The sequence below is a fragment of the Toxotes jaculatrix genome, chromosome 22 (assembly GCF_017976425.1).
Source record: "Toxotes jaculatrix isolate fToxJac2 chromosome 22, fToxJac2.pri, whole genome shotgun sequence".
NCBI lineage: Eukaryota > Metazoa > Chordata > Actinopteri > Toxotidae > Toxotes > Toxotes jaculatrix.
Window position 1 is genome coordinate 4,604,838 of NC_054415.1, and position 20,265 is coordinate 4,625,102.

Sequence of the window (20,265 nt, forward strand, 5' to 3'; positions counted from 1 at the left end):
GAAAAATTCACTCTTAAACCATCATAGTCTGTACAATACAAAAACAAAATGAGACCCACTTTCCACTTCCTCCAAATTCAGACTTGTTGCTTTGATCATCATAGCAACATGCAAGAAGGAGTTACAACCAAGTCAGGACTATTGTCAGCCGAGTGAGCGAACAGTCAGTGGAACGCCTGCCTGCGTCTTGGTGGGACTGATGATAAAACTTGTTGCTCATATATAAATAGTGCTCTTCCCCAGCGAACATGTGGGTTTGCGCGTGAGTCACTGTTTTGTTTAATGACTGGTTTGTTGCTACCTGATTCCAGTGCTCGCTCTACACCAGCCATAGCAGTGGGATGTACTGCTAGAAAAAGACTGTCTGGACTGGTGAAGTGGAGGTTTGTTTCCGTAGTAACGTAGTAGTCCACCACTCTGAGTCGAGAGCCTGTCTCCGTGGTTACACTCTGTGTACATTCCAGTGAGGCTCTCTCTCCTCCCTCTCCCTACTTCCTCCCTCCTCCTCCTCCTTCTCTCTCCAAACTTTGGTGCCAGTGGAGGATGCCAGCCCCTGTGCCACCCTCCCCAGATCCCCCCTCGCGCAGGTCGGCCCGGTGCCCGAGCGCTGCCACAGCCTCTGCGACCTCTCCCGCTCGCCAACTCTGGGTCGCAGGGCCAACGCGTACGCTACATCCTCCTCCTCCGCCGACGTCTCCCCGCTCCGGCGTGTTCTGACTCGGCGGATGAATATGTGCCCCCACCACCACCACCACCACCAGCAGCAGCAACAGCCACTTCCCACCTCTGCCTGTGCTGTAGTGCTAGAGCAGCCTGTCTGTAGCCCCTTCTCCCTGTGGCACTTTGTCAGTAAGTAGGCCAAGAGAGAAGCAAAGGGGGCTGACTGTCTTTCTCATGGCTGCCTGCGCTCGTTTGACTTACTGTAAGCATGCTAGCTCGTAAGCAAGCTTTTCCCTTAAGGCAGCTGAAGGATTTGTGTGGCAAACGTGTACCATGTTGTGTATTATCGACTGGAAGGCAGAGAGTGTAATCACTCAGTCTATGTCTGGACCAGCGGCGGCAAACAAAGGATGTAAACTAGCACACTGGCCACGTCTCCTCTCCGAGGTGAAAAGATGGGAGACTTGGTAAAGTGTGACTAAGCTTGTTGGCTGAGATCCTCTCATTCCTACACAAGGCGCTTCTCCTCCAGAAGTCTCCCAGCTCTCCCTCCTTCAGAAATATCCCAGTTCTTCCCTAACCTTCCCAACCACCTTCTCTTGGAACTGATCCCTGATTGACAGCATGTCATTTGCAGAATTTTGCTGCTTCTTTGGTAGCCTCAGGATGGGACTGAAGACCTGCACCGCTGATGCTCTCTGCACCCCTTCTGCCCGCCATATCCCAGCATGGGAGGAGAGGAACGGAAGATAGCTTAGTGTTTTTGGGTGGTTCAGGAGGGATTTTTTTTAACTTTGCACGGGAGCCAAAACTGTTGAACCGCACCTGCATCTTTCAGCACCACCGCCTCACCTCTGCCCAAGTTTGCTGTTTCGTAGTTAAGATCATACCCTGCCAGTTTTCCTGTGGCTACACCCATATCTTACTGGATGAGCTTTACCCATGCCCCCACCCTGTGAGCACTGCCCCGCACCAGATCTGAGGTCCTTTCAGTCTGTGCTATAAAGCCTATTAAGTATTGATGTTTCCATTTGGTTAATTTGTGTGTTTATGTTTCCTTTTATAGAGAAGCCGCTGTTCACGCGGGACCCCACTCAGCTGAAAGGCAGTTTCTTGTCCACATCGCTCCAGAAGAGCAACATGGGCTTTGGCTTCACCATTATCGGAGGCGACGAGCCCGACGAATTCCTCCAGGTCAAGAGCGTCATCCCCGATGGGCCCGCTGCAGCTGACGGAAAGATGGCCACAGGTGAGCCTCAGGCATGGCCGAGGTACAACCAGAGATCAGGGTCATGTTCACAAACAAAAAAACAACTTTTCCTTACCTTTAGTTTACCAGGAAGTCTCTTGAGAAACGTGGCAGAGTGAATTCAGATAAACTCACACAAATATGCAGTTCATTCAGAGACGTATGCAGCTTCCCCTTCAAGGTGAAATGACTACAAGTGCAGTTCCCCATTCAAAACACACTTGCCATTGATGTAGATTTGGTGTGTGTGCGTGTGCGTTTGCAGGTGCACCTTGCCAAGCTTGCACTGTACCTCCATATATGTGTGTTTAAGCGTGCACACCAACTGCAGAGTTTTGTTCTTCCATTAATCATGAAAGGGACTTTATGAGCACCATAACTCCTGATTGTGGCCACATGGGGGTGGGACTGCAGCACATGTGCACTGATACACACACACACACACACTCTGAGACAGACCAGCTGTAGTAAAGGTCAAGGGAATAAAAGCAGCACGTTTTGTCACTGCTCTCATCGTGCAATGATGTTTCTGTCTGTATTCGCTGGAGCAAATACAGAGTTATAGTGGTCATTAATCACACATAAAGTAACCCGGTTGGGGAGTTTCCTCTTTAGTGAAGCAAGCACTCTTCTTCAAAATACTCTTGAATTGTTCTGTTACGTTGTCGTTGTGTTAACAGTCTTCTTTCAGCGCACTGGGTCATAAATGTCCTGATTTTTTATTAATGTGTGGGTGCATCGGTCCAAAATAGATCCCTTGATGACTAATAAAGCTTGTCCTGACAGTGCTGCATATAAAACATTTTGGGTCTCTGCCTTCTCATCCCATCCTCCCTCTTTCTTTTAGAATTCACCTTTTTTTTTTTACTGTATAATCCCCCCAGAAATAACTAAGAAATCCCTTCCACTTCTCTATTTTCTCACCTGCTGTCTCCTCACCGCCTCGTCCTCCCTTCAGCTCATCTCCATCTCTGTCTCACCGTCCTTCCCCCATCCCCATCCTTACCCCCCCCCCCCCCCCCCCAATCCAGACTTTGTGTCCTACTACTGCAGTAGCAGAGCTAGGGAGATCGCACTTTTGGAAACCCAGGTCTGCAGGGGTGTGAAACTCCAGATAGATAATTTATGTCGCTTTCTCCTGCATGACCCCTCCTGGCTGTCCTGTGATTACACAACCAGGGAGAACATGTTCAAGCACTTATTATACAAGTTACAGCCCAAACCTATGCTGCACAGTTCTCAAGAAATGTTGTGTTTTTCATAGGATTTATTTTTTGTAGAATTTATTTTTTGTCCGTAGAAGAAATGTGGGGTTCACTTTTGTGGAATGAAGAGCAAAGGATTATGTTAGCTTGAAGTGGCGAGGCTTAATTTGAATGCCAGAGGCTGCGTTTAATGAAAAATCAAGTGGGTTTGTTAGTACACTATGCTCCAAGCACCAGAGGCTGACTCTGCTGAGCTGTATCCATATACTACAGTGTGTGTGTAATTTGGATAAGACACTGACATATTTAAATTATGTGTAATATTACATTAATATTACATTTCATCATAAGGTACAGTATTTTTTTTTTATTAACCTGTAACACCATGTAGTCAGTCAGGTTATCACTGTCGGCAGTAAGCTGACTGAGACTGTAAACTGCTCTGTAACCGTGGCCTTGTGTTCTCGGCAGGGCCACCGAGACCTCTCGTTATGTTCGCAGGCTCTTGAACACACCATTAGCTGTAGATGAATATGTCATAGGGAGTATGCAAGGATGCGGACAATGAAAGATGAAGTAGGCGCTGTGAGTGTGGACCTTGGTCCCACTGAGTGTGGTGTTTACAGCGAAGGTCAGTGTGATTTAGAATATACAAGGGATCTGCAGGAGGTTTGATAATGGATGGAGAGGCGGCTGTTTGGTGGCCATGAGTGTCTGTGTTTGTCCCTGCTCTCTGTGTTGATGTGTCCATTTCTCTTCCCTTTTATTCACACCTGTTTTTGTGACCATATGTGTTTATTAAGGGTCATTTTACCCAAATGATAAAAGCCCCACTAGTATCCAGCCTTGTAAAGTGTTTGTGTGTTTTATCTACTGATGTTTTGAGATATCTGTCACTTGGATGTCTGTGGTGTCTGGTGCACTTTTACTAAATTAACAGCAACATGTCAGAGAAACAGTGGCCTTGGATAAGACCTCAGACCTCACTGAGAGCTTTCATAGATGCTACTTTCTGCTGAAGACATGGTAACACCTGTTGACAGACAGCTGTGTAGATAATACAAAGCAGAACGTGGGCATGGAGAACCCTTGAGGGGTCACAAGATGAATTTAAGAGTTGTGAGATGTTAACAAGATAGCAAAGAAGAACAAAAACATATTTGCTCTGTGAAATTGTTTTAGAAATTTATCTTGCTTTTTTATTTTTGTTTTGTTTTTTTATTTCTTGCAAAATGCCAAATGGATTCTTGATTCAATGGATTCTTGATTACAAGCACACATAGAAAAGGGGTTGGCTGTTTGTTTCTAATCGTTTCTGTCTTTGCTTTTTAAGTTCTCAAAATTGATATTATACAACATGAGCAGGTAAAAATTCTTCTTTGCTTAAGCTGCTCATTGTAACATTTGATGAGGAGTCCTGAATTAAATTGGGATCACAAGCCAAAGAGGTTGGGAATCACTAATCCAGAATAACAGGAGCTATCTTTCTTGAAAGAGACGTTGCTCTGGAGGCAGATACTGTATCTCAAAATCGTCATGACACATAAAACCAAAAACTCTCTCTACATTAGATAACACTATGGGTGGGAAAGGACATAGGTTATCTGTAGATTGGATAAACATACACGGTAGAATTTGTGTCTACATTCTTTGTCTACTTTCTGTCTCTGCCTGCATCTCTCTCCAGTTCCTCCCTGGTCATAAAGACGGAGATATATGGGCATGGCGAGGGCGCCGCAAGGTCACGGCGCCATCATTTGTTTTCTGCCAGTGTTCTCAACTATTGATTCTGACACCGGTGCTCAAGGCAAATGTCGTCCGCGTTTACCCGGATTAATTAAAAATTCCCTCTCGTCACGTTGCCTCGAGATGTGAGCTCGCTTTTGTCAATACCCACAGAGCCTAAACACTTGGAAAGCGAGGTTTACAGGGAGAGAGAGAACATTTCAGTGATATCTTAACTTCCATTTACCTCGTTTGCTGTCACTCAGAAGGGTCAGTAGCTCTGCTCCAGTTCAACAGTCAATCCAGGAAATCAATATGAATTGGCATGTTGTTTTAGACAAAGTGTCACTGACCCAGCCATTAGTGCTATTATAGTCTCTTGCTCACGTTTTAAGAGAATTGGACAGGATGGAGCTTGTGGTTAGCAAGGTGAGGGCTAATGACTAAAACACGCGCTTTGTTTTGTAATCATGAAGGATCTTTGTTTTTCACTCTGTCCCTCACAGCAACACACACTCATACTCTCTCCCTGCCCTCACTCTAAAGAGCATGACAATTATGCCTGCAATTAGAAAATAATTGTTTTCATTATCAACCCAGGTAATGCTGTTTGTCAGACTTTAATATGGATTGTGCCTTGTGTTCCCACATGCTCTGTGTTTTAAAAACCTGCATGGTGCCCGCACAGCGGAGCACAAAACACTATATTTAGTAATCTGGTTGAGACAAAGATAAGCCTGGATGTGGAGCTCCTTTGTGTGGGAACATTTAATTGTCAGCTAGGTTTTATCTACAGTTCAGTATATTGCAGAAAGCACATAAAAGCACGGTGTCCCATGAAAGGCAAACATTTTAGCCACTTGTCATCTGCACTATTTTACACTTGAAAGGCAGATAAGACATTATCTGTGGTAATGTTTATCTGTAGAAAAGGTTTATGGCCGTAAGGAGATAAACCAAGGAGAGACAGCGCTGATGTACTGTACAGCTGATTGAGAATTAGTGTGGCTGCAGTCCTTATAGCAACTCCGGGCTAGTCACCGTTCCACTAGCTTAACACTAGCTGTAACTCAGTGAGGGTTTGTTTCATTACTGCTGTTCAAATACGTTCCTGGGGTTTATTATCCACATTCTGAGATTAATGAGCGTCTACCCCAATACTTACTATAACAGTTTGAACTCCTTGTGGCCAATTTGTCGGCATTCAAAAAAACACAGCTCCCATGCTGCTTTTCCAGGGGAGCTGAGTGTGTGTTATGCAGTTTGAGCAAATTGCCAGGTTATTTAAATCAGAAATATGAAAGCTCTTACACACCTGTGGCCAAATCACACAGGTGTTTTCTTCTTCTCTGGAGTGTGTGGGCGTGTACAAACAGCTGTTGGATAGCATCACAAATTTACCAGCATAGCTCCACCCAGCTGCCACCTGACTTTAATCAGCAAAAGTAATTAAAATGACCTGTGTAGGTGTGCAGGTCATTCAAACAATCATATTACACGGCTGATATCCCTGTATAAGCAAATAGAGCCAATCACTTCACTTTGTCCCTGAAACTGTCATTTCATGTTTCTCTCTGTCCGTTCATTTGTCTGCAGGTGATGTTATTGTCTACATCAACGACGTGTGCGTCCTGGGTACCACCCATGCCGATGTTGTGAAGCTCTTTCAGTCGGTGCCCATCGGCCAAAGTGTGACGCTCGTCCTGTGCCGTGGCTACCCTTTGCCCTACGACCCAGAGGATGCTGCCAACACCAACAACAACACCACCACCACCATCATCTCCCCACTGGGCATCATGGAGCAGCGGCCCATCATGGTGAACGGCAGGACGGGCTACGACAACTACCTGGACTATCTGTCCCGCACGGCGCGCTTCGTCACAGACCCCAGTCAGGACCAGGTCAATGCCCAGCAGCAGCTTCTTACCCCTCACCCCGGTGACACCCACTTAGATGGTTCCCTCCCTCCCACCACGGGCACCACGCCTCCTGACAGCATCTCCATGGCATCGTCGGGGGCGACTCAGGGGGAGCTGCTGACCCTGACCATGGTGAAGGGAATGGACGGTTTTGGCTTCACTATAGCCGACAGCGCCACAGGCCAACGTGTTAAACAAGTCCTGGAGCCTCAGGGCTGCCCGGGCCTGTGCGAGGGCGATCTGATCGTGGAGATTAACAAGCAGCCGGTTCAGGGATTCGCGCACACCCAGGTGGTGGAGCTGCTCAAGGAGTGTGCTGTTGGAGCTGAGACCAGCCTGGTTGTTCAGAGAGGTGGAACAGGTAAGACGAATGGCTGCAGGTAGGGATGGTGTGGAGGATCACTGGCTCAGCAGAAGCATTTGAATCCTCTCCACACTTTGTATTTGTCTAGCGGCATATCTGTCTGCCTATTCATCTATGTCATCTTGTGCCGTTATAGCCAAGTGAGTCTGTTTATGTGGTCCAGTCCGAAGACTGCAGGAACCTATTACACAGTTCTGCAGTGCTCGACAATGGCTGACTGATTCACAGCTCCTCTCAAGCGCCCTTCCTAGTCCTCTTCTCTTTACTCAGGGAGAACAGCTTTCTTTCACTTTACTTAAATAGATACCGCTCGGCTCTGCTCACTGAGCCATACCTCCTCGTGGTAAACAAATATCCTTTGACTGGAGTGCATGCTTTTTGCAGCGCTGAGTTATTTTCGAAGTCACTTTTTGATTTGTTTTTTTCATGTCAGTTTCGTATATATATGGCAAATTTTACCTTCTTCTGTCAGAAACGAATAAAAGCACCAAAATTACAGCATGTCAAAAGTAGCTCAGTTTTTGCACAAAATACTGCTAGACTGCAAATGGCTCTGAAGTGCTCTCTGCCCTGTGTTTTTCAGAATGTGTGGCCCTCTGACAATCATAATTATGCACCACACTCTGTCATGAGTCACACACAGGGTTGTTATTTGCAGAATCAACAGGTAGCCAGCTGTTTTCTGCTCTTTGAGCGTGTGTGTGTGTGGTACGTTGTCGGGGCAGGGGCGATTGTGTATGGAGTGTGTAAAAGCAAATACATTTGCCTCCTCAAAAAGGCTGAAACCTTCAGAAAGCTTACTTCTAATGACGATGTCTTTGACACTGAAAGAAAAAGAGGAAAGATTCACTGTCACTGTCTTCCCTAAATGTGTATACGGCTCAAATGACAGAACATAAGTTGTGCGTAAGCCTGCTGTGATCTGCCTGCAAACTGAGATTGCCTTCTTGCGGAGGTAGTGCATCTGCCAGCGATGACTCAGCCAAAGCACCGTCGATGAAGATTAAAACCTTAGAAATTTTAATTAAATCTAGAAACGGCAACAGCATCTTTTCATCAACCAAGCAGATAGGATCTGTCTGTGAAACTGTGTTGTTAAACGCTGTTAAATTACTCCCTTCTCTGAGTTTACGTCTCTGTGATTTATCTTGGCGTTCTCTAAGCGATGACACGTGAACTTTAACACACAAACTCGTGGGACAATTTGGGAAACCAATACTGCTTTTTTTTTTTGTGGAACCAGTTTGTAGCTCTGTATTTTGGCTCTTTGTGTTGTGTAATGTCACATACCAATCATCATGCCAACTGCCTGGTGCCACAGACACCGCTGAGACTCACCCACAAAGGTCAGCAGCGTCCCCTGAATAGATTTATTGCCATTCATTTCTTTATTAGGCTGCCCATGTCTCTGTCAGTGAGCAGAGAGACAACAAACAGGAAGAGGAGAAACTGAGTGAACATTCTCGCTTATAGGAGAAGAAAATGTTGACTTTTCTCATCCAGAATGAGAGAAAAGTAGCCAGCTTACAGCGGTGCTTGAAAGCTTCAGCTCCGGGACGTTGGTGGGTTTCCTCACATGAACATCTCGCCTCTGGTCCTGCCGCAACATTTCGAATGGACTGAAGTCAAGGTTTTGACTTGGCCATTACACACACATGGGAGGGGTCAAAGGTTTTGTGCCACCTTCTCAAAAATCGCCAGTCTGTCAACCCAGTCACCACACACAAAACCTAAAAAATAAAAAAATGCACAGTCTCACCATCTGCGCAGGAAGTTAACGGTGAAGTGCTCCCGCCATCTGTCGGGTCGTTCACTCGCGGCAGAGGCTTAGAAGGTCGAAACAAACGCTCCCGTCTAAAAATGAGCCTGTTGGCCCGTGGAGAAAATAGCAACCTTATTTACACGCTATATTTCATCTCGTTATTCCAAATCTGGATATGGCTTAGTTCCACTACACAACAATACGCCAGGGTGCAGTGTCACATCTGTTTGTGTTGATTTCCTGTGACATGACAAGCTGTGGGTGCTAGAGGTGGAGAAAAACGTCAGTGCCACCCAGTCTGCTCTTACATTAGCATGACTGCATTTGGCACACATATGTAGAAATGACTAAGGCTAAGAAAATGTGCCAGAATATCCTGGTTGGGTGGGGTTTAAGACATTGTCGATCCCTCAAGAGTATTTTGAGCATTTAACCAGGAAAACAGTGTCAGGCTTTAAGCTCATTAAGATCAGCGACTTCAGACCCTCCTGGGAGAAAAAGGTCACAATAAGGTCTTTGTAATGTTTGTTTTTTAAAGCTAATGATCTGTTGTTTTTGTTTAAGTCTTGTGATGTTAGTTGTGCTGACCAGTTGTGATGCTGTTTGGGTGCTTACATGTATAAATTATGGCAGGTTCTCAACTTGCAGTTTAATGTCCTATAGAAACTGATGTAAAAAATCGATTTATAGAGTCAGTTTAATTTCACTTGGGCGAGGAAACTGTTATTATTACGATTTTCATCAACAGAAATGCTTTTCAGATTAAAGTGCAAACTACAGCACCAACTGTGAGCTTTGAGATGCAGCTCATTCTCTTTTCCCACCCAGCTTCCTCAGAAAGACCATCTCTGAGCATTTAGCCAAGCTATCACCCATCGTAATAAAACTGTCACCAAGCTGCTGGATTGATGTTCCACCTCTTAACACACCACAATTTGGCCTGCTCCTTAGGACCACTGGACACTGGCCACACAATCTAATTGAACTGGCTGTTTCTCTTTTTACCACGAGCCAGTGTAACACAGAGAGAGAGAGAGCACCAACTGATGTCTGTCACCAGAGAACGTTCTCGCTCGTCTCTCTGGCACACTCTCCAAATATTTGCCAGTTCAGGGAGGAGTGCACAGCTCATCACTTTTGCTGAAAACACAGTCTGAAGCGGAGGACTGAATGAGCACCAGAAGCTGACCGAGTTTAAAAGAGTGCAAGTGAGCATATTTCTACATGAGCTACCACTTCTTTGCATCCGGTCTCTGAAAAAAACAAAAAACTTAGACACACACACACATACTCAAGTGGAGGTGGAGTTGACAGCATCTACGCCTTCATAACACCCACATATTTCACAAACTCCCACAACCACAATGCAGCGATGCTGTTATAGCTATTTTATGTTGCCGTTGCCATGGCGACACACTCCTATTGTGTCCGGCATCAGAGATCACAAGTGACCAGTGAGGAGAGGAAGGTTCACGGACTGAGCTTCATCAGTAATTACAGGTCTCTAATTACACACACACCACACACACACACACACAGATAGACCACACACAGATAGACCACACACCTCCTGCCTGTGCTATACCGCTTAAGCTGTTCATGTGCAGTACACGGATAAAACAGAGAGGAGGTAGGAGTCAGAGGAGTGATTCAGAAGTGATATAGAAACAAAAAGGAGCAGAGGAAAATGTGACTGGAGAGCGAGAATTAAAAAAACAGAGGGAGCCACTGTGCTACAGTCTCTGTTCATCGAGACTCGTCTTGCTTGACTTGGTGTTGTCATGGACACAGAAAAGAGTCAGCGAGTGTGGCGGCGGGTTATTGTTGTAATGCAGAGAGTACATGTAGATGTTCACCGTCAGTAAGTCAGTGCCTGTACCTACTGTACGTCTCCTCATTTGAGACGTATGATCATCTGCTCACAACAGTAATAGAGTTTTGTGACTCAGTCAACTAATTGACTAATCAGTTATCATTTTGGTTCACCTCCTTCATTCACCCTGAGCCTATTTCTGGTTGGTAACTAGCTAAGTAGCTAACTGGCTCCAACTAGTATAATTCCCAAAATGTCTTATTATTTCTTTAAGGGCAGAGTTAAATCTAGAAGCTGTGGTTAAATAGCTGTTCTGCCTTAAACGTGACTGTTTTGGATGTTGTTGTAATGATGTGGATCTTTTTGTTTTTAATAAAATAGGTTTTGCTTTTTATGTTCCCACTTGGCACGTGTCGCAGCTCCCAAAGAGCTCATCATTAAAAGCAAGACATCAGAGCCAAGTTGACCACCATCCAAAAATGAAGCCATTTATGGTCAAACCGTCCAGTCAGTTAAGTCACATCACTTTAAGAAGCCCATACTCATAATAAAGTCATGATATTTAACCATCCCTTAAAATTTAGTTTGACTCCCAAGCTGTTTTTGCCCAACAAATGGACACTCATCCGGTGTCTCTCATCCCCAGTAATTATTGTGCCTGTGTGCCAGCATATGTGTGTGTCTGTGTGCACGCGTGCATGTGCGTGCATGGGAGACACTCTCATTAGTGGCTATCTAGACCATTAACAGGCTGTGTCCTCGTCGCCACACCAGCAGAGACTCAGGGCTGTAATTAGCTCCGGAGACTTTCAGCTCGTTCACATGTACACTTGCCCATTTAGCTTCCACTAAAATGCTGCATTCTCCCTCACTGCTGCCCGCCCACACACTCACACAAATGCTGAGCCACATGGTTTGATTCACACAGGTTGTACACACACCTACACGACTGCCAGGCACACACTTTCCTTGTCTTATTCGCACACATCCCAAGGCAGCCTTCTGTACACAAGCCTCCGCACACTTACATAATCTCCCCTTTCTTGTACTATCATGGGTAAATTATGCATTATGAATCAGCTAGTCTAGTTTGGCCTTTCACCTCAGATCGGTCATGTGCACAGAGATGGCCAGAGGCCGCTTTGAAAACCATGCGGACCTGAGGTGAAGGTCTGCTTTTGCAGAGAAAAGAAAAGAAAAGAAGAAGGAGGGTTTGATTCACTGAACCTCCTCCAGCCTCCCAGGAATCAGCGTGTAACTAGACAGTGATTCATTGAATGTGTGTGTGCAAGATAGAATAGTTGGAAACAAAAGACCGAAAGAAAAAGGGGAGGAGAGAGAAAGAGAGTGATGAGTGATGAGTTTGGCCCTCCGCCACTAGACCACAGACTGTCAGCCATGTTCACACTTACAGTTCTGTCCCCAACAGCTCTAAACCTGGAGGAGCTGCCTGCCAGGGATCAATATCCCATCCTGTCAGCCGCAGGAAGACGGCCAGGGGCCTGTGCATGAAGGGTGAGATGTTGAGATCGTTGTAGGAGACGTGGAGGGGGTTAAGCAAAGCCCATGGTGTTTAGCCTTATTGCCATTAAAATTAGATCACAGCAGCAAAAGTTAGGCTCCCATCTCCTCCCTGTGTGTGGGAGGAGGAGAATTACTAACCACGGTTGCCTCTTAAACAAATCAAGCGCTGCTATTTGGGTTTTAATGGGTTGGAGTGATTACCCAGTGATTGCATGAGCATGGTTAAATAAATTGTGCTGTTTTGATCTCTAATACCATGCATATTCAAACCGCGTGCCTCGCAAACAATTTGTTTTGCACACAGCTACGATGAGGTTGGTTTTCGAGAACATGGGGTGAACATGGAACGGGCGTTTGAACAGAAGTGGATGGAATCAGCTTTCTGCTACGGATGTTATGTGTGGCTGCCAGCCTCCCTCATGATGTAGAGATACATATTCATAAAGGGCTGAAAGATTCATGCACGCTGCCATCATTTCTAGTGTTATCATAGCCTCATTTAAATAATTGAAGGGCTAGTGTTAGCTTCTCATTGTGAAATTAAAGAGATTTGTGTTTTAGTGTGGGTGTGTCAAACGGTTGGATGTGTGTGTGCACCTTTGGCAGTTTTATGTGTCAATGTTTGCTTTCTTCTTCACCCGGTGCGGATGTTCAGTTTTATTCAGATTCTGCTAAACCATGGTCACAGCTGACATTTAGAAACTTGTGATGATGGGTAATTTAACCTTGGTGCAATAGCTAGAAAAAAATTAGTTTGCATATTGTGCAAGCTTTTTCTTACGGAGGAGTCAAAGTTTTTAATCTTTGTGGAACAAGATTTTATATTTCATGCACAAAATCAGCTTGTGTGCATTTTTTATAAATATGTTTTTCAGATTTTCACCTTGCGTCAGTCACGCAAAATTTGCACATTTATTCACCCCAGACATCCCGAGGCGTGCCGACTGCACAGACAATATTTGTGTCTAATTGTGCTTTTCCATCTGTATGCATTTTGTCTGAACACACTGTAATACTCCTGTAAAACAGCCTGCAATAACTAACTTAGGGAACCTTAGGTCTGGGACCAGGGACAGTTACCCACTTTACCTGGTTGATATTCCATCTTTCTTCTTTGCCATTCCTTCCATTTACTCCTCATATTGTCCATTAAAATGCATAGCTGATGTTTCCTGCTGTGGACAAAGTCATGTTTTTGTGCTAGAGCAGCAAGAAAAGTGTTGTATGACCTTCAAAGTAAAAGCTGATTAACTGAGTTCTCTGCATGTTGATGTGAGTGTGTTCATCTGAAATGGTCAGGGCAAGTTCAATGATATGTCGATATAAGATTTTTAAAAAGTACCATGTTTTACTTTCTTACTAATGGGACAATTTTCCAGACGTCTGAGTCACAGTCATCCCACACGAACCTTTTCCCCAGTTGTCACGTTGCAAAGACCGTGTGAGTCACTGGCGTTTGGAGTCTGATCACAACGGCGCCGTTATTGCCAGAGAAACTAGACGACTGGGCACCCGTGGAGCAGAAAGCCTCTCCGGAAACACCTCCCAGTTCAGATCTCTTTAATTGGAGTTTTTTGGGCAGAAATTGAAAACGAGGCACAACTGCAGCCAGTCTCATTCATCATCACCTGACACAGTGACACTGGTCTTGCATGCATCAGAAAAGAGTCGTGCTTACAGTAGGACTTCTCACTGGTTAGCTTAGACCCTAAGTGCAAGTTGGACCCCACAGGGTTCATGTAGCTCTGTGCGACAGAGCTGACAAGTCTGATTAGCATTCAGGCTAAAGGCTTTCAGCACCACGGAGAGCTCTTTTCACCTTCTCTCTTTCTCTCAGTCTTTCTTTCTGTCTCTCGACCCTTCTCAAGTTTTAGCCATGGGGCACTGTGACACCCACATCCAACTAAACGTTTGGTGCGCCTGAGTTAACAGTGACTCTACCCTGAGGATCACCTCGGTCAGTGATGCCTGGTAGTGCCCCTCTCCTCTGTCTGTACGGCTCAGCTCAGGTTCTGTCACCCACTACGAGTACTGTCCTGTCGTTGCCTCTTATGCTCACTGTGTTTTTCACACTGGCTCAGATTTGGGTATTTTGGCTTTTCTTTGAGCAGAAAAGCAAAAACCCTTCCTGTCCCTTCCTGTTATCATACTTTTCAGTGTGTTTTTTCTTGTTTTTTGGGGCTGATAAAATATCCCCCTGTGCAATGAAAGTAAAATTGGCATTGAGTTTTAGAAACGCTCTCATAATTGTTTTCATCTTTAAAAATTTATTTGACTTATTCTGACTAGAGAAAGAAGCAGAAACAGTCTGAAAAACACTGCCGGGTTTTCTTTGTGTAGCTTTTGTTAATTTTCCATGTTGTCGCCATTTCACTGGTGGCTCAGTGAGGCGAATGTTTTTACAGTGTGACTGGAGCCTCTCCAGGCCAAGACTGGGAAGGCTGGCGCATAATTCAAGTAGTCACCCCGTAATTTGATCCCTCCATTTGCATATGCTCGTAGCCTCCCAGAGGGGAGACTGTGGCAGCTCTTGAAAGACAGAAAGGAGAGAAATTGAATCAAGAAGATGGAACATGCACTTTTTTTTTTTACATGCCCTTGTGAATTAGACTATAGAAATACTGCTGGGGCATATGTTACACTATTGTGTGTGTGTGAGTGTGCATGTGATATCAGCTGTTGTGCTTTCTACTCATTGTTTTCTTTCATCGTCGGAGATAGATTTGTGGATGTTGTTCTCGGGCGGTGTTGTAAAAAGCAGAAACGTGTGGCGTACCTTTGTAAAGGTCACCCCAAAACGAATGGGAAAGTCAGAGGAAAACATGTGCCCTTTACCTCGCTGCACTGTATTACAAGCTGAAACCGCTTCATTGTGCGGCACAGTCATCCTGAACCCACTGTAATGAAAGTCAGAGCATTCTCAAATCCCACTGCCGTTCCATTGTCACTGACAGATCGATAATACATTCACTAATGTCCCTTTTGGTAACACTGATTACAGTAAATCAGTCTCAGTGGATGCTGTAGATGGTCAGATAAAAACTGACACAGTTAATCACTATTAAAGCAGCTGTATTCACTATTTTTATATTTACAATGGATCACACAACCACTATGCATGTAGTGAAAATTATATAACTCAGCAGTTTCCCTCAGCTCTGTGAAGCATTTTAGCATTTTGTAGCTCATTGTTTTGATTTTATAGCCCGGACCTTTATTGTTTAGTTATACTCTCACTTCATGAAAAAAAAAACAACAACTCAGTATCAGAGAAGATAAATCCATCACTGCTTTAAAAGCCATTAGTTTTATTTTTGCAGCCGGTCGATCATTGTTCATATTTTTTTTAATCACATCCAGGTGGTCCAGGTCTTATGTTAATCTCTCTCTACCTTTATAAGTGCGCCTCATCTATAGTTATTTGTCATCATCTTCTTCATTGTGCTTTTATCCTATTTGAGTGAGCGGTGCTTTTCTTTATCCCGGTAACATTCACAAACACTGTTTTCATGTCACATTCTTATTTTCATTTGCTTTATCTGTAGTTTTGTTGATGTTTTTTTTTTTTATTATTTCTTCATTTTATTATCCTCAGCAATCCCTTGGAATTGGCTTTCACAGCTAAAATTAAACCTCACATTTCATGATCTGTTTCTGCCATCTTTTCCAGTCTAAAGCATATTTTGTTCTCTCAACATTGCAGGTCACTATTCACCCTGGAAGACCCCTAAGCAGGTAACACGCATCAGCCTCCAAAATCTGGACTGTCCCCATTTCTGCTTTTTGATCATTAATATAGATTTTAGTACCAGTGGCTGCAGTGTTCATACTCTTTGTGCTAATCAGGACGAGTCTGATCTTGTTTGTTTACGCTTTGTCTCCCGTCGTACTTTATTAGATCTAAAAATGACTTTTCTGTCCCTCCCTCGTCGTACTAACTCTACTGATGATTCACTGTAAGTCCATGGCTTTTACAACAGCTAGCCCTTGATATCTGGCCCAACTTTATTGCTATGAGATGTCAAAAAGGTCAAGTAGCCCTTCATAACTTCACTAGACTCTTGATCCTCATAGTCAGACTTGATTCATAGTCTGACTCAGTGCCATCAGGCCTATCCACACTCAGGGCATTTGAATTATGCTACAGCTGTAGAGCTGCTATCTGTCTGTAATCAGAGTGCTTTGGCATGGCCCAGATACATTTTCCATCCCCTTTTTTATCTTCATTTCATAACATTTTGCCATTGTTTCTGAGGTTTTTTTTAAAAAGCTTTTTTTGCACTTTCATAACCTACATGTGCTCCCTGGTCATCTATCTTTCATCTTGGCTTTTATCACATTAAATCAAAACCCCTCGTGTGGTATCTCTGTAAACTCGCAGCTTCTCCTCCTGATTTCTCTGCCACTGTAAATACACTGCTGTGATATCATGCTGTCCCTAGGCTCACTAACAACTCTGTCCAGCAAACATCCTCTCAGATCAGACTCACTTTGTCTTTATGTGCATTTGTCACACTCACATCCCTGCACATGAGTGTTTCTGCCCATCTTTCTTTGTTTCCCTTTGTGCGACTGTGTGTGTAATCCATTTCATGCCTGGACGTCCTCCCAGCGCTGCTCTGACCAGCCCCTAACCCCAGCTCATGTTGTCCCCATTCGAGATCACTACCGACAACGCGGGGAACCTCCTTTGTGCAGCTTTTAAGACACTTGTCCCCTGAAATCCCCTCATTGTTCCTCATTTCTGCCCCCTCTCGATTTAATCAATCTCCTCCATCTCCCTTAGAACAATTGTAATTCTTAGCTCTGAGAGAAAAGCTTTTAACGTCACAATGCAGAGCCCCTCTCTCTCTCTCACATCAATGGCAGACACGGCTGAGGCCATAAAGAGCGGCAACACTTTTGATTCTGGCCCGGAGCTTTTATGAAGCTGATATTTATTCTCGGTACGTCTTGAACCAGATGCCCTGTAATTCTCAATATTAAAAGTGTGCCATATGCAGCCGGTCTCACCGTCTCAGTTTTCAAAAAGCTTATCGTTCCCCGCGGATCCGTCTCTCACAGTTCCTGACATGTCAACATGTCATTTTGGCTATCTGCTCGGCGTCGTGCCGTGACTCAAGCGGCCCGGCTTATCTGACACATCAAGGCTGACACTCTGACTGACTGGTGTTGTCAAAGCTGACGTTGCCACCTCAAACACTTGACAGCACATTTCCAAATGTGTTTTTGGAAGCACCTTATGCTTGGGTATAGTATACAATATATCACCTTAACGAAAACACAGTAACGTATGCGCTGGCCATTTTGTTATTTGGCATCAGAATGTCAGATTTGCTGTTTTCAGAAAGTCCCCTGATAACTAGGGCCACATTTATCAATTTATCACATTCTTCTATATGTTTTCCTCTTCATACACACATCATTGATATACACTGTGATTTAACTGGCAAATAAAGACTGTAACTTGTTTGGCTTGTTTCAACTACTAACCTCACTAACTGTCTGGCTTCCCGTCTGTGTAGCTTGAACTGACCGTTCACTAAACCCCGTCCCAGACAGCAATCGTCCAGTCGTAGCTTAGCAACCATAACTAAGCATGACAGGCCTGTCAAGTTTTGGATTTCTCCACACGCCTGTGCACAGGGCTCTAATTAGAGCGATCCTCTGTATCTAGAGTTCAGAGGGCGCCGTCCACCATCTTTTCAAAACCAAAAATGCAAAAGAATGGATTAAACTGTTTAACTGCTTTAATGTAAGCCTCAGACTTGTTGTGTGTTGTTTCAAAGGCAAGACACATGTCTTGGGAAATTTTAGACTTTAGCCAAACTTAACTTTAGCATGATGGTTTCACCTTTAATTTGATTTATTATGGAAAATCAGCTGGTGAGGCCCTTTGGTCTTTTACCAGATTACCGTTTATGTAGCCATCATATGCATATTTGTGACCCTTCTGCAGGCGTTTTGTTTTTTCGTCAGCTGAACATGAAGTTTTCCTCTGACTAGCTGACATATTTTTAGCACAAGCTTTAGTTTATCTTTTCATCTGACAAAATCTGTGGTTTTTGGCTAGAAATGAGAAGCTTTTGTTTTCCTGTCTGAAATCAGAAACCTACTGTCTCTGAATTTTAGGTGGTAAATCAAACAGTATCACCTTTGTAAACAGTACCCTAAATCCCTAAACATCGTGGTGTGTGAGAACAGAAAGCTTGACAGGTATAGGAACAGTGACTAAGGGCAGCGGGGCTTAGCAAACGGTCAAAACTCGTTCAAGCAAACTCTTCTTCAGTTTTGTCATCATGGTCACCGAGCTAAAATCGAGCATCAGGAGTGGGAAAGCTGGAAGGGAAATACTGACCCCTCATGCCGCTGTGCTTTACAGGTGCTGGAGCAGTGGGAGTCCCAGCAGGGCCAGAGCAGCCCTGCTCAGACCAGCCTGTCGGCCCCCGTTATCCCCCACAGCGCCCCCTTCCCAACACACCATCTTCACAGGGCCTCGGTCCCAGACTCAGCCTCCGAGGCCTTGGCCCTGGCTAAACCAGACCCTTATGACCTTTATGAGAAGTCCAGGGCTATCTATGAGAGTAGGCGTAAGTACCAGAGCTGATACTGCAGGTGCAGCACTGTGGGAAAATAAACACTCATCTCATGCACCGAAGCAGGATAGACTCTTCATCGGAAGGTGGTGCCGTGAAGATTCATCACTCTTTCTCTTTCTTGCACAAACACGCACAAAAGAGTCGTGTGGTTCAGTTTTGCTGCTCCACAGAAAACTTAAAGAGCTTGTTGAAATGAACTGACCTCTTTCTATCAAACTGAAAGATACCTCAGCTTTAAATAATCATCGGGCGCTTTGCAGATGTATCCGCCCATTAGCATTTGCAGCTACTTATCCTCCTTATTATCTCATTTGATCTTAGTTCATTAAATGCTTACACAAGCCAATACACACACAAACAACACCCTGCGTCAACTAACAGTCTCTTTATTGACCGGATGGATCTTTGCATCCAGACATTGATGTTCTGCCAGCTCACATCATAAACAGAGAATGAATAAGCACTCCACACGGCAGCTGATCTTTTTATTGCAGGAACATAATGCTTTGGTGCCAGCAGTATTACCACCCTTTGCCTTGTTAAAAAAGTCATTTTTTCTTGTTACGATATCATCGGGAAGCATCATCACTCTTCCCACGGCCCTGTGGGAATTACAGGCAGAAGAAACTCCTATATGTGCTTTTTTTATGTGTGTATGTGTATGGCTAGCTGTAGACAGGATATTAGAAATACTAATGTCTTGAGTCCAATGCGACCACCTTAGTTAACTGTCTAAATTCATATGCTAAGATGAAGGTTTAAATGCTACAATGCTGTTTCAAAGCTTTCTCCACATCCCCTATGTTGTAGTGAATTCTTTATTTCTTGACCTATGAGTAGACCAATTTAAATATATTTAGTCTACATTTTATGTCCAAGTTTTTAGTTATAATTTAGTTAAACAGAAACTTCCCATATGATGCCAAAGCCACCAAAATACTGAGGACATGACCTCAGTGGCCTCAGTGGTAGCTGTGGCCCTGTGTCTGTACAGCAGCCATAAATATTATTTAAAATGTGTATCTGTAGAGTGTATAAGGTGTGTCAAGACAGGTGGTAGTATCTCCTCACTTCATTCTTCATTCTTCAGTTCAACAGGGTGCGGCTCCTTATCAAACCTCTTCCTCTGTGTCTTTCTGTGTCTGTCTCCTATTCAGCGGTGGACGCAGTGATCAGTGTTGTAATCTCTACTGCCTTTCTTTCAGTAAAGGTCAGAAGTTAGGTCTGGTGAGGTTCAGCAGGGAACAGGCACAAACGGATTTTAGGATTGCTCCATTTACCCGTCTCGCTGGTGTGGGTTAACTAGGGTGTGACCTTTTTATGCAGCATCACTACCCCAGGCTACTGATGTTCACTGTGAGCAAGCTCTGCTGATGTTGTTCACTCTATTTTTTTTTACTTTTAATATTTAATGTCAGCATTTATGGAAACAGGCTTGGTTAAAG

The 20,265-nt window shown here is 44.3% G+C and overlaps 1 protein-coding gene across 10 annotated transcripts in view; it reads left to right on the forward strand.

The window, feature by feature from the left end:
* magi2a (membrane associated guanylate kinase, WW and PDZ domain containing 2a) overlaps positions 1–20,265 on the forward strand; it is a 166,160-nt gene that overhangs the window by 128,922 nt on the left and 16,973 nt on the right. For 8 of the 10 annotated variants that reach the window (XM_041029988.1, XM_041029989.1, XM_041029990.1 and 5 more), the window contains exons 9-12: positions 1,727–1,909; positions 6,436–7,119; positions 15,925–15,956; positions 18,604–18,811. In XM_041029988.1, the coding sequence (XP_040885922.1) occupies positions 1,727–1,909; positions 6,436–7,119; positions 15,925–15,956; positions 18,604–18,811 (1,107 nt within the window). Of the gene's footprint in view, positions 1–537; positions 850–1,726; positions 1,910–6,435; positions 7,120–15,924; positions 15,957–18,603; positions 18,812–20,265 lie in introns of all 10 variants that reach the window. The other 2 variants (XM_041029987.1, XM_041029991.1) reach the window with 1 other exon arrangement.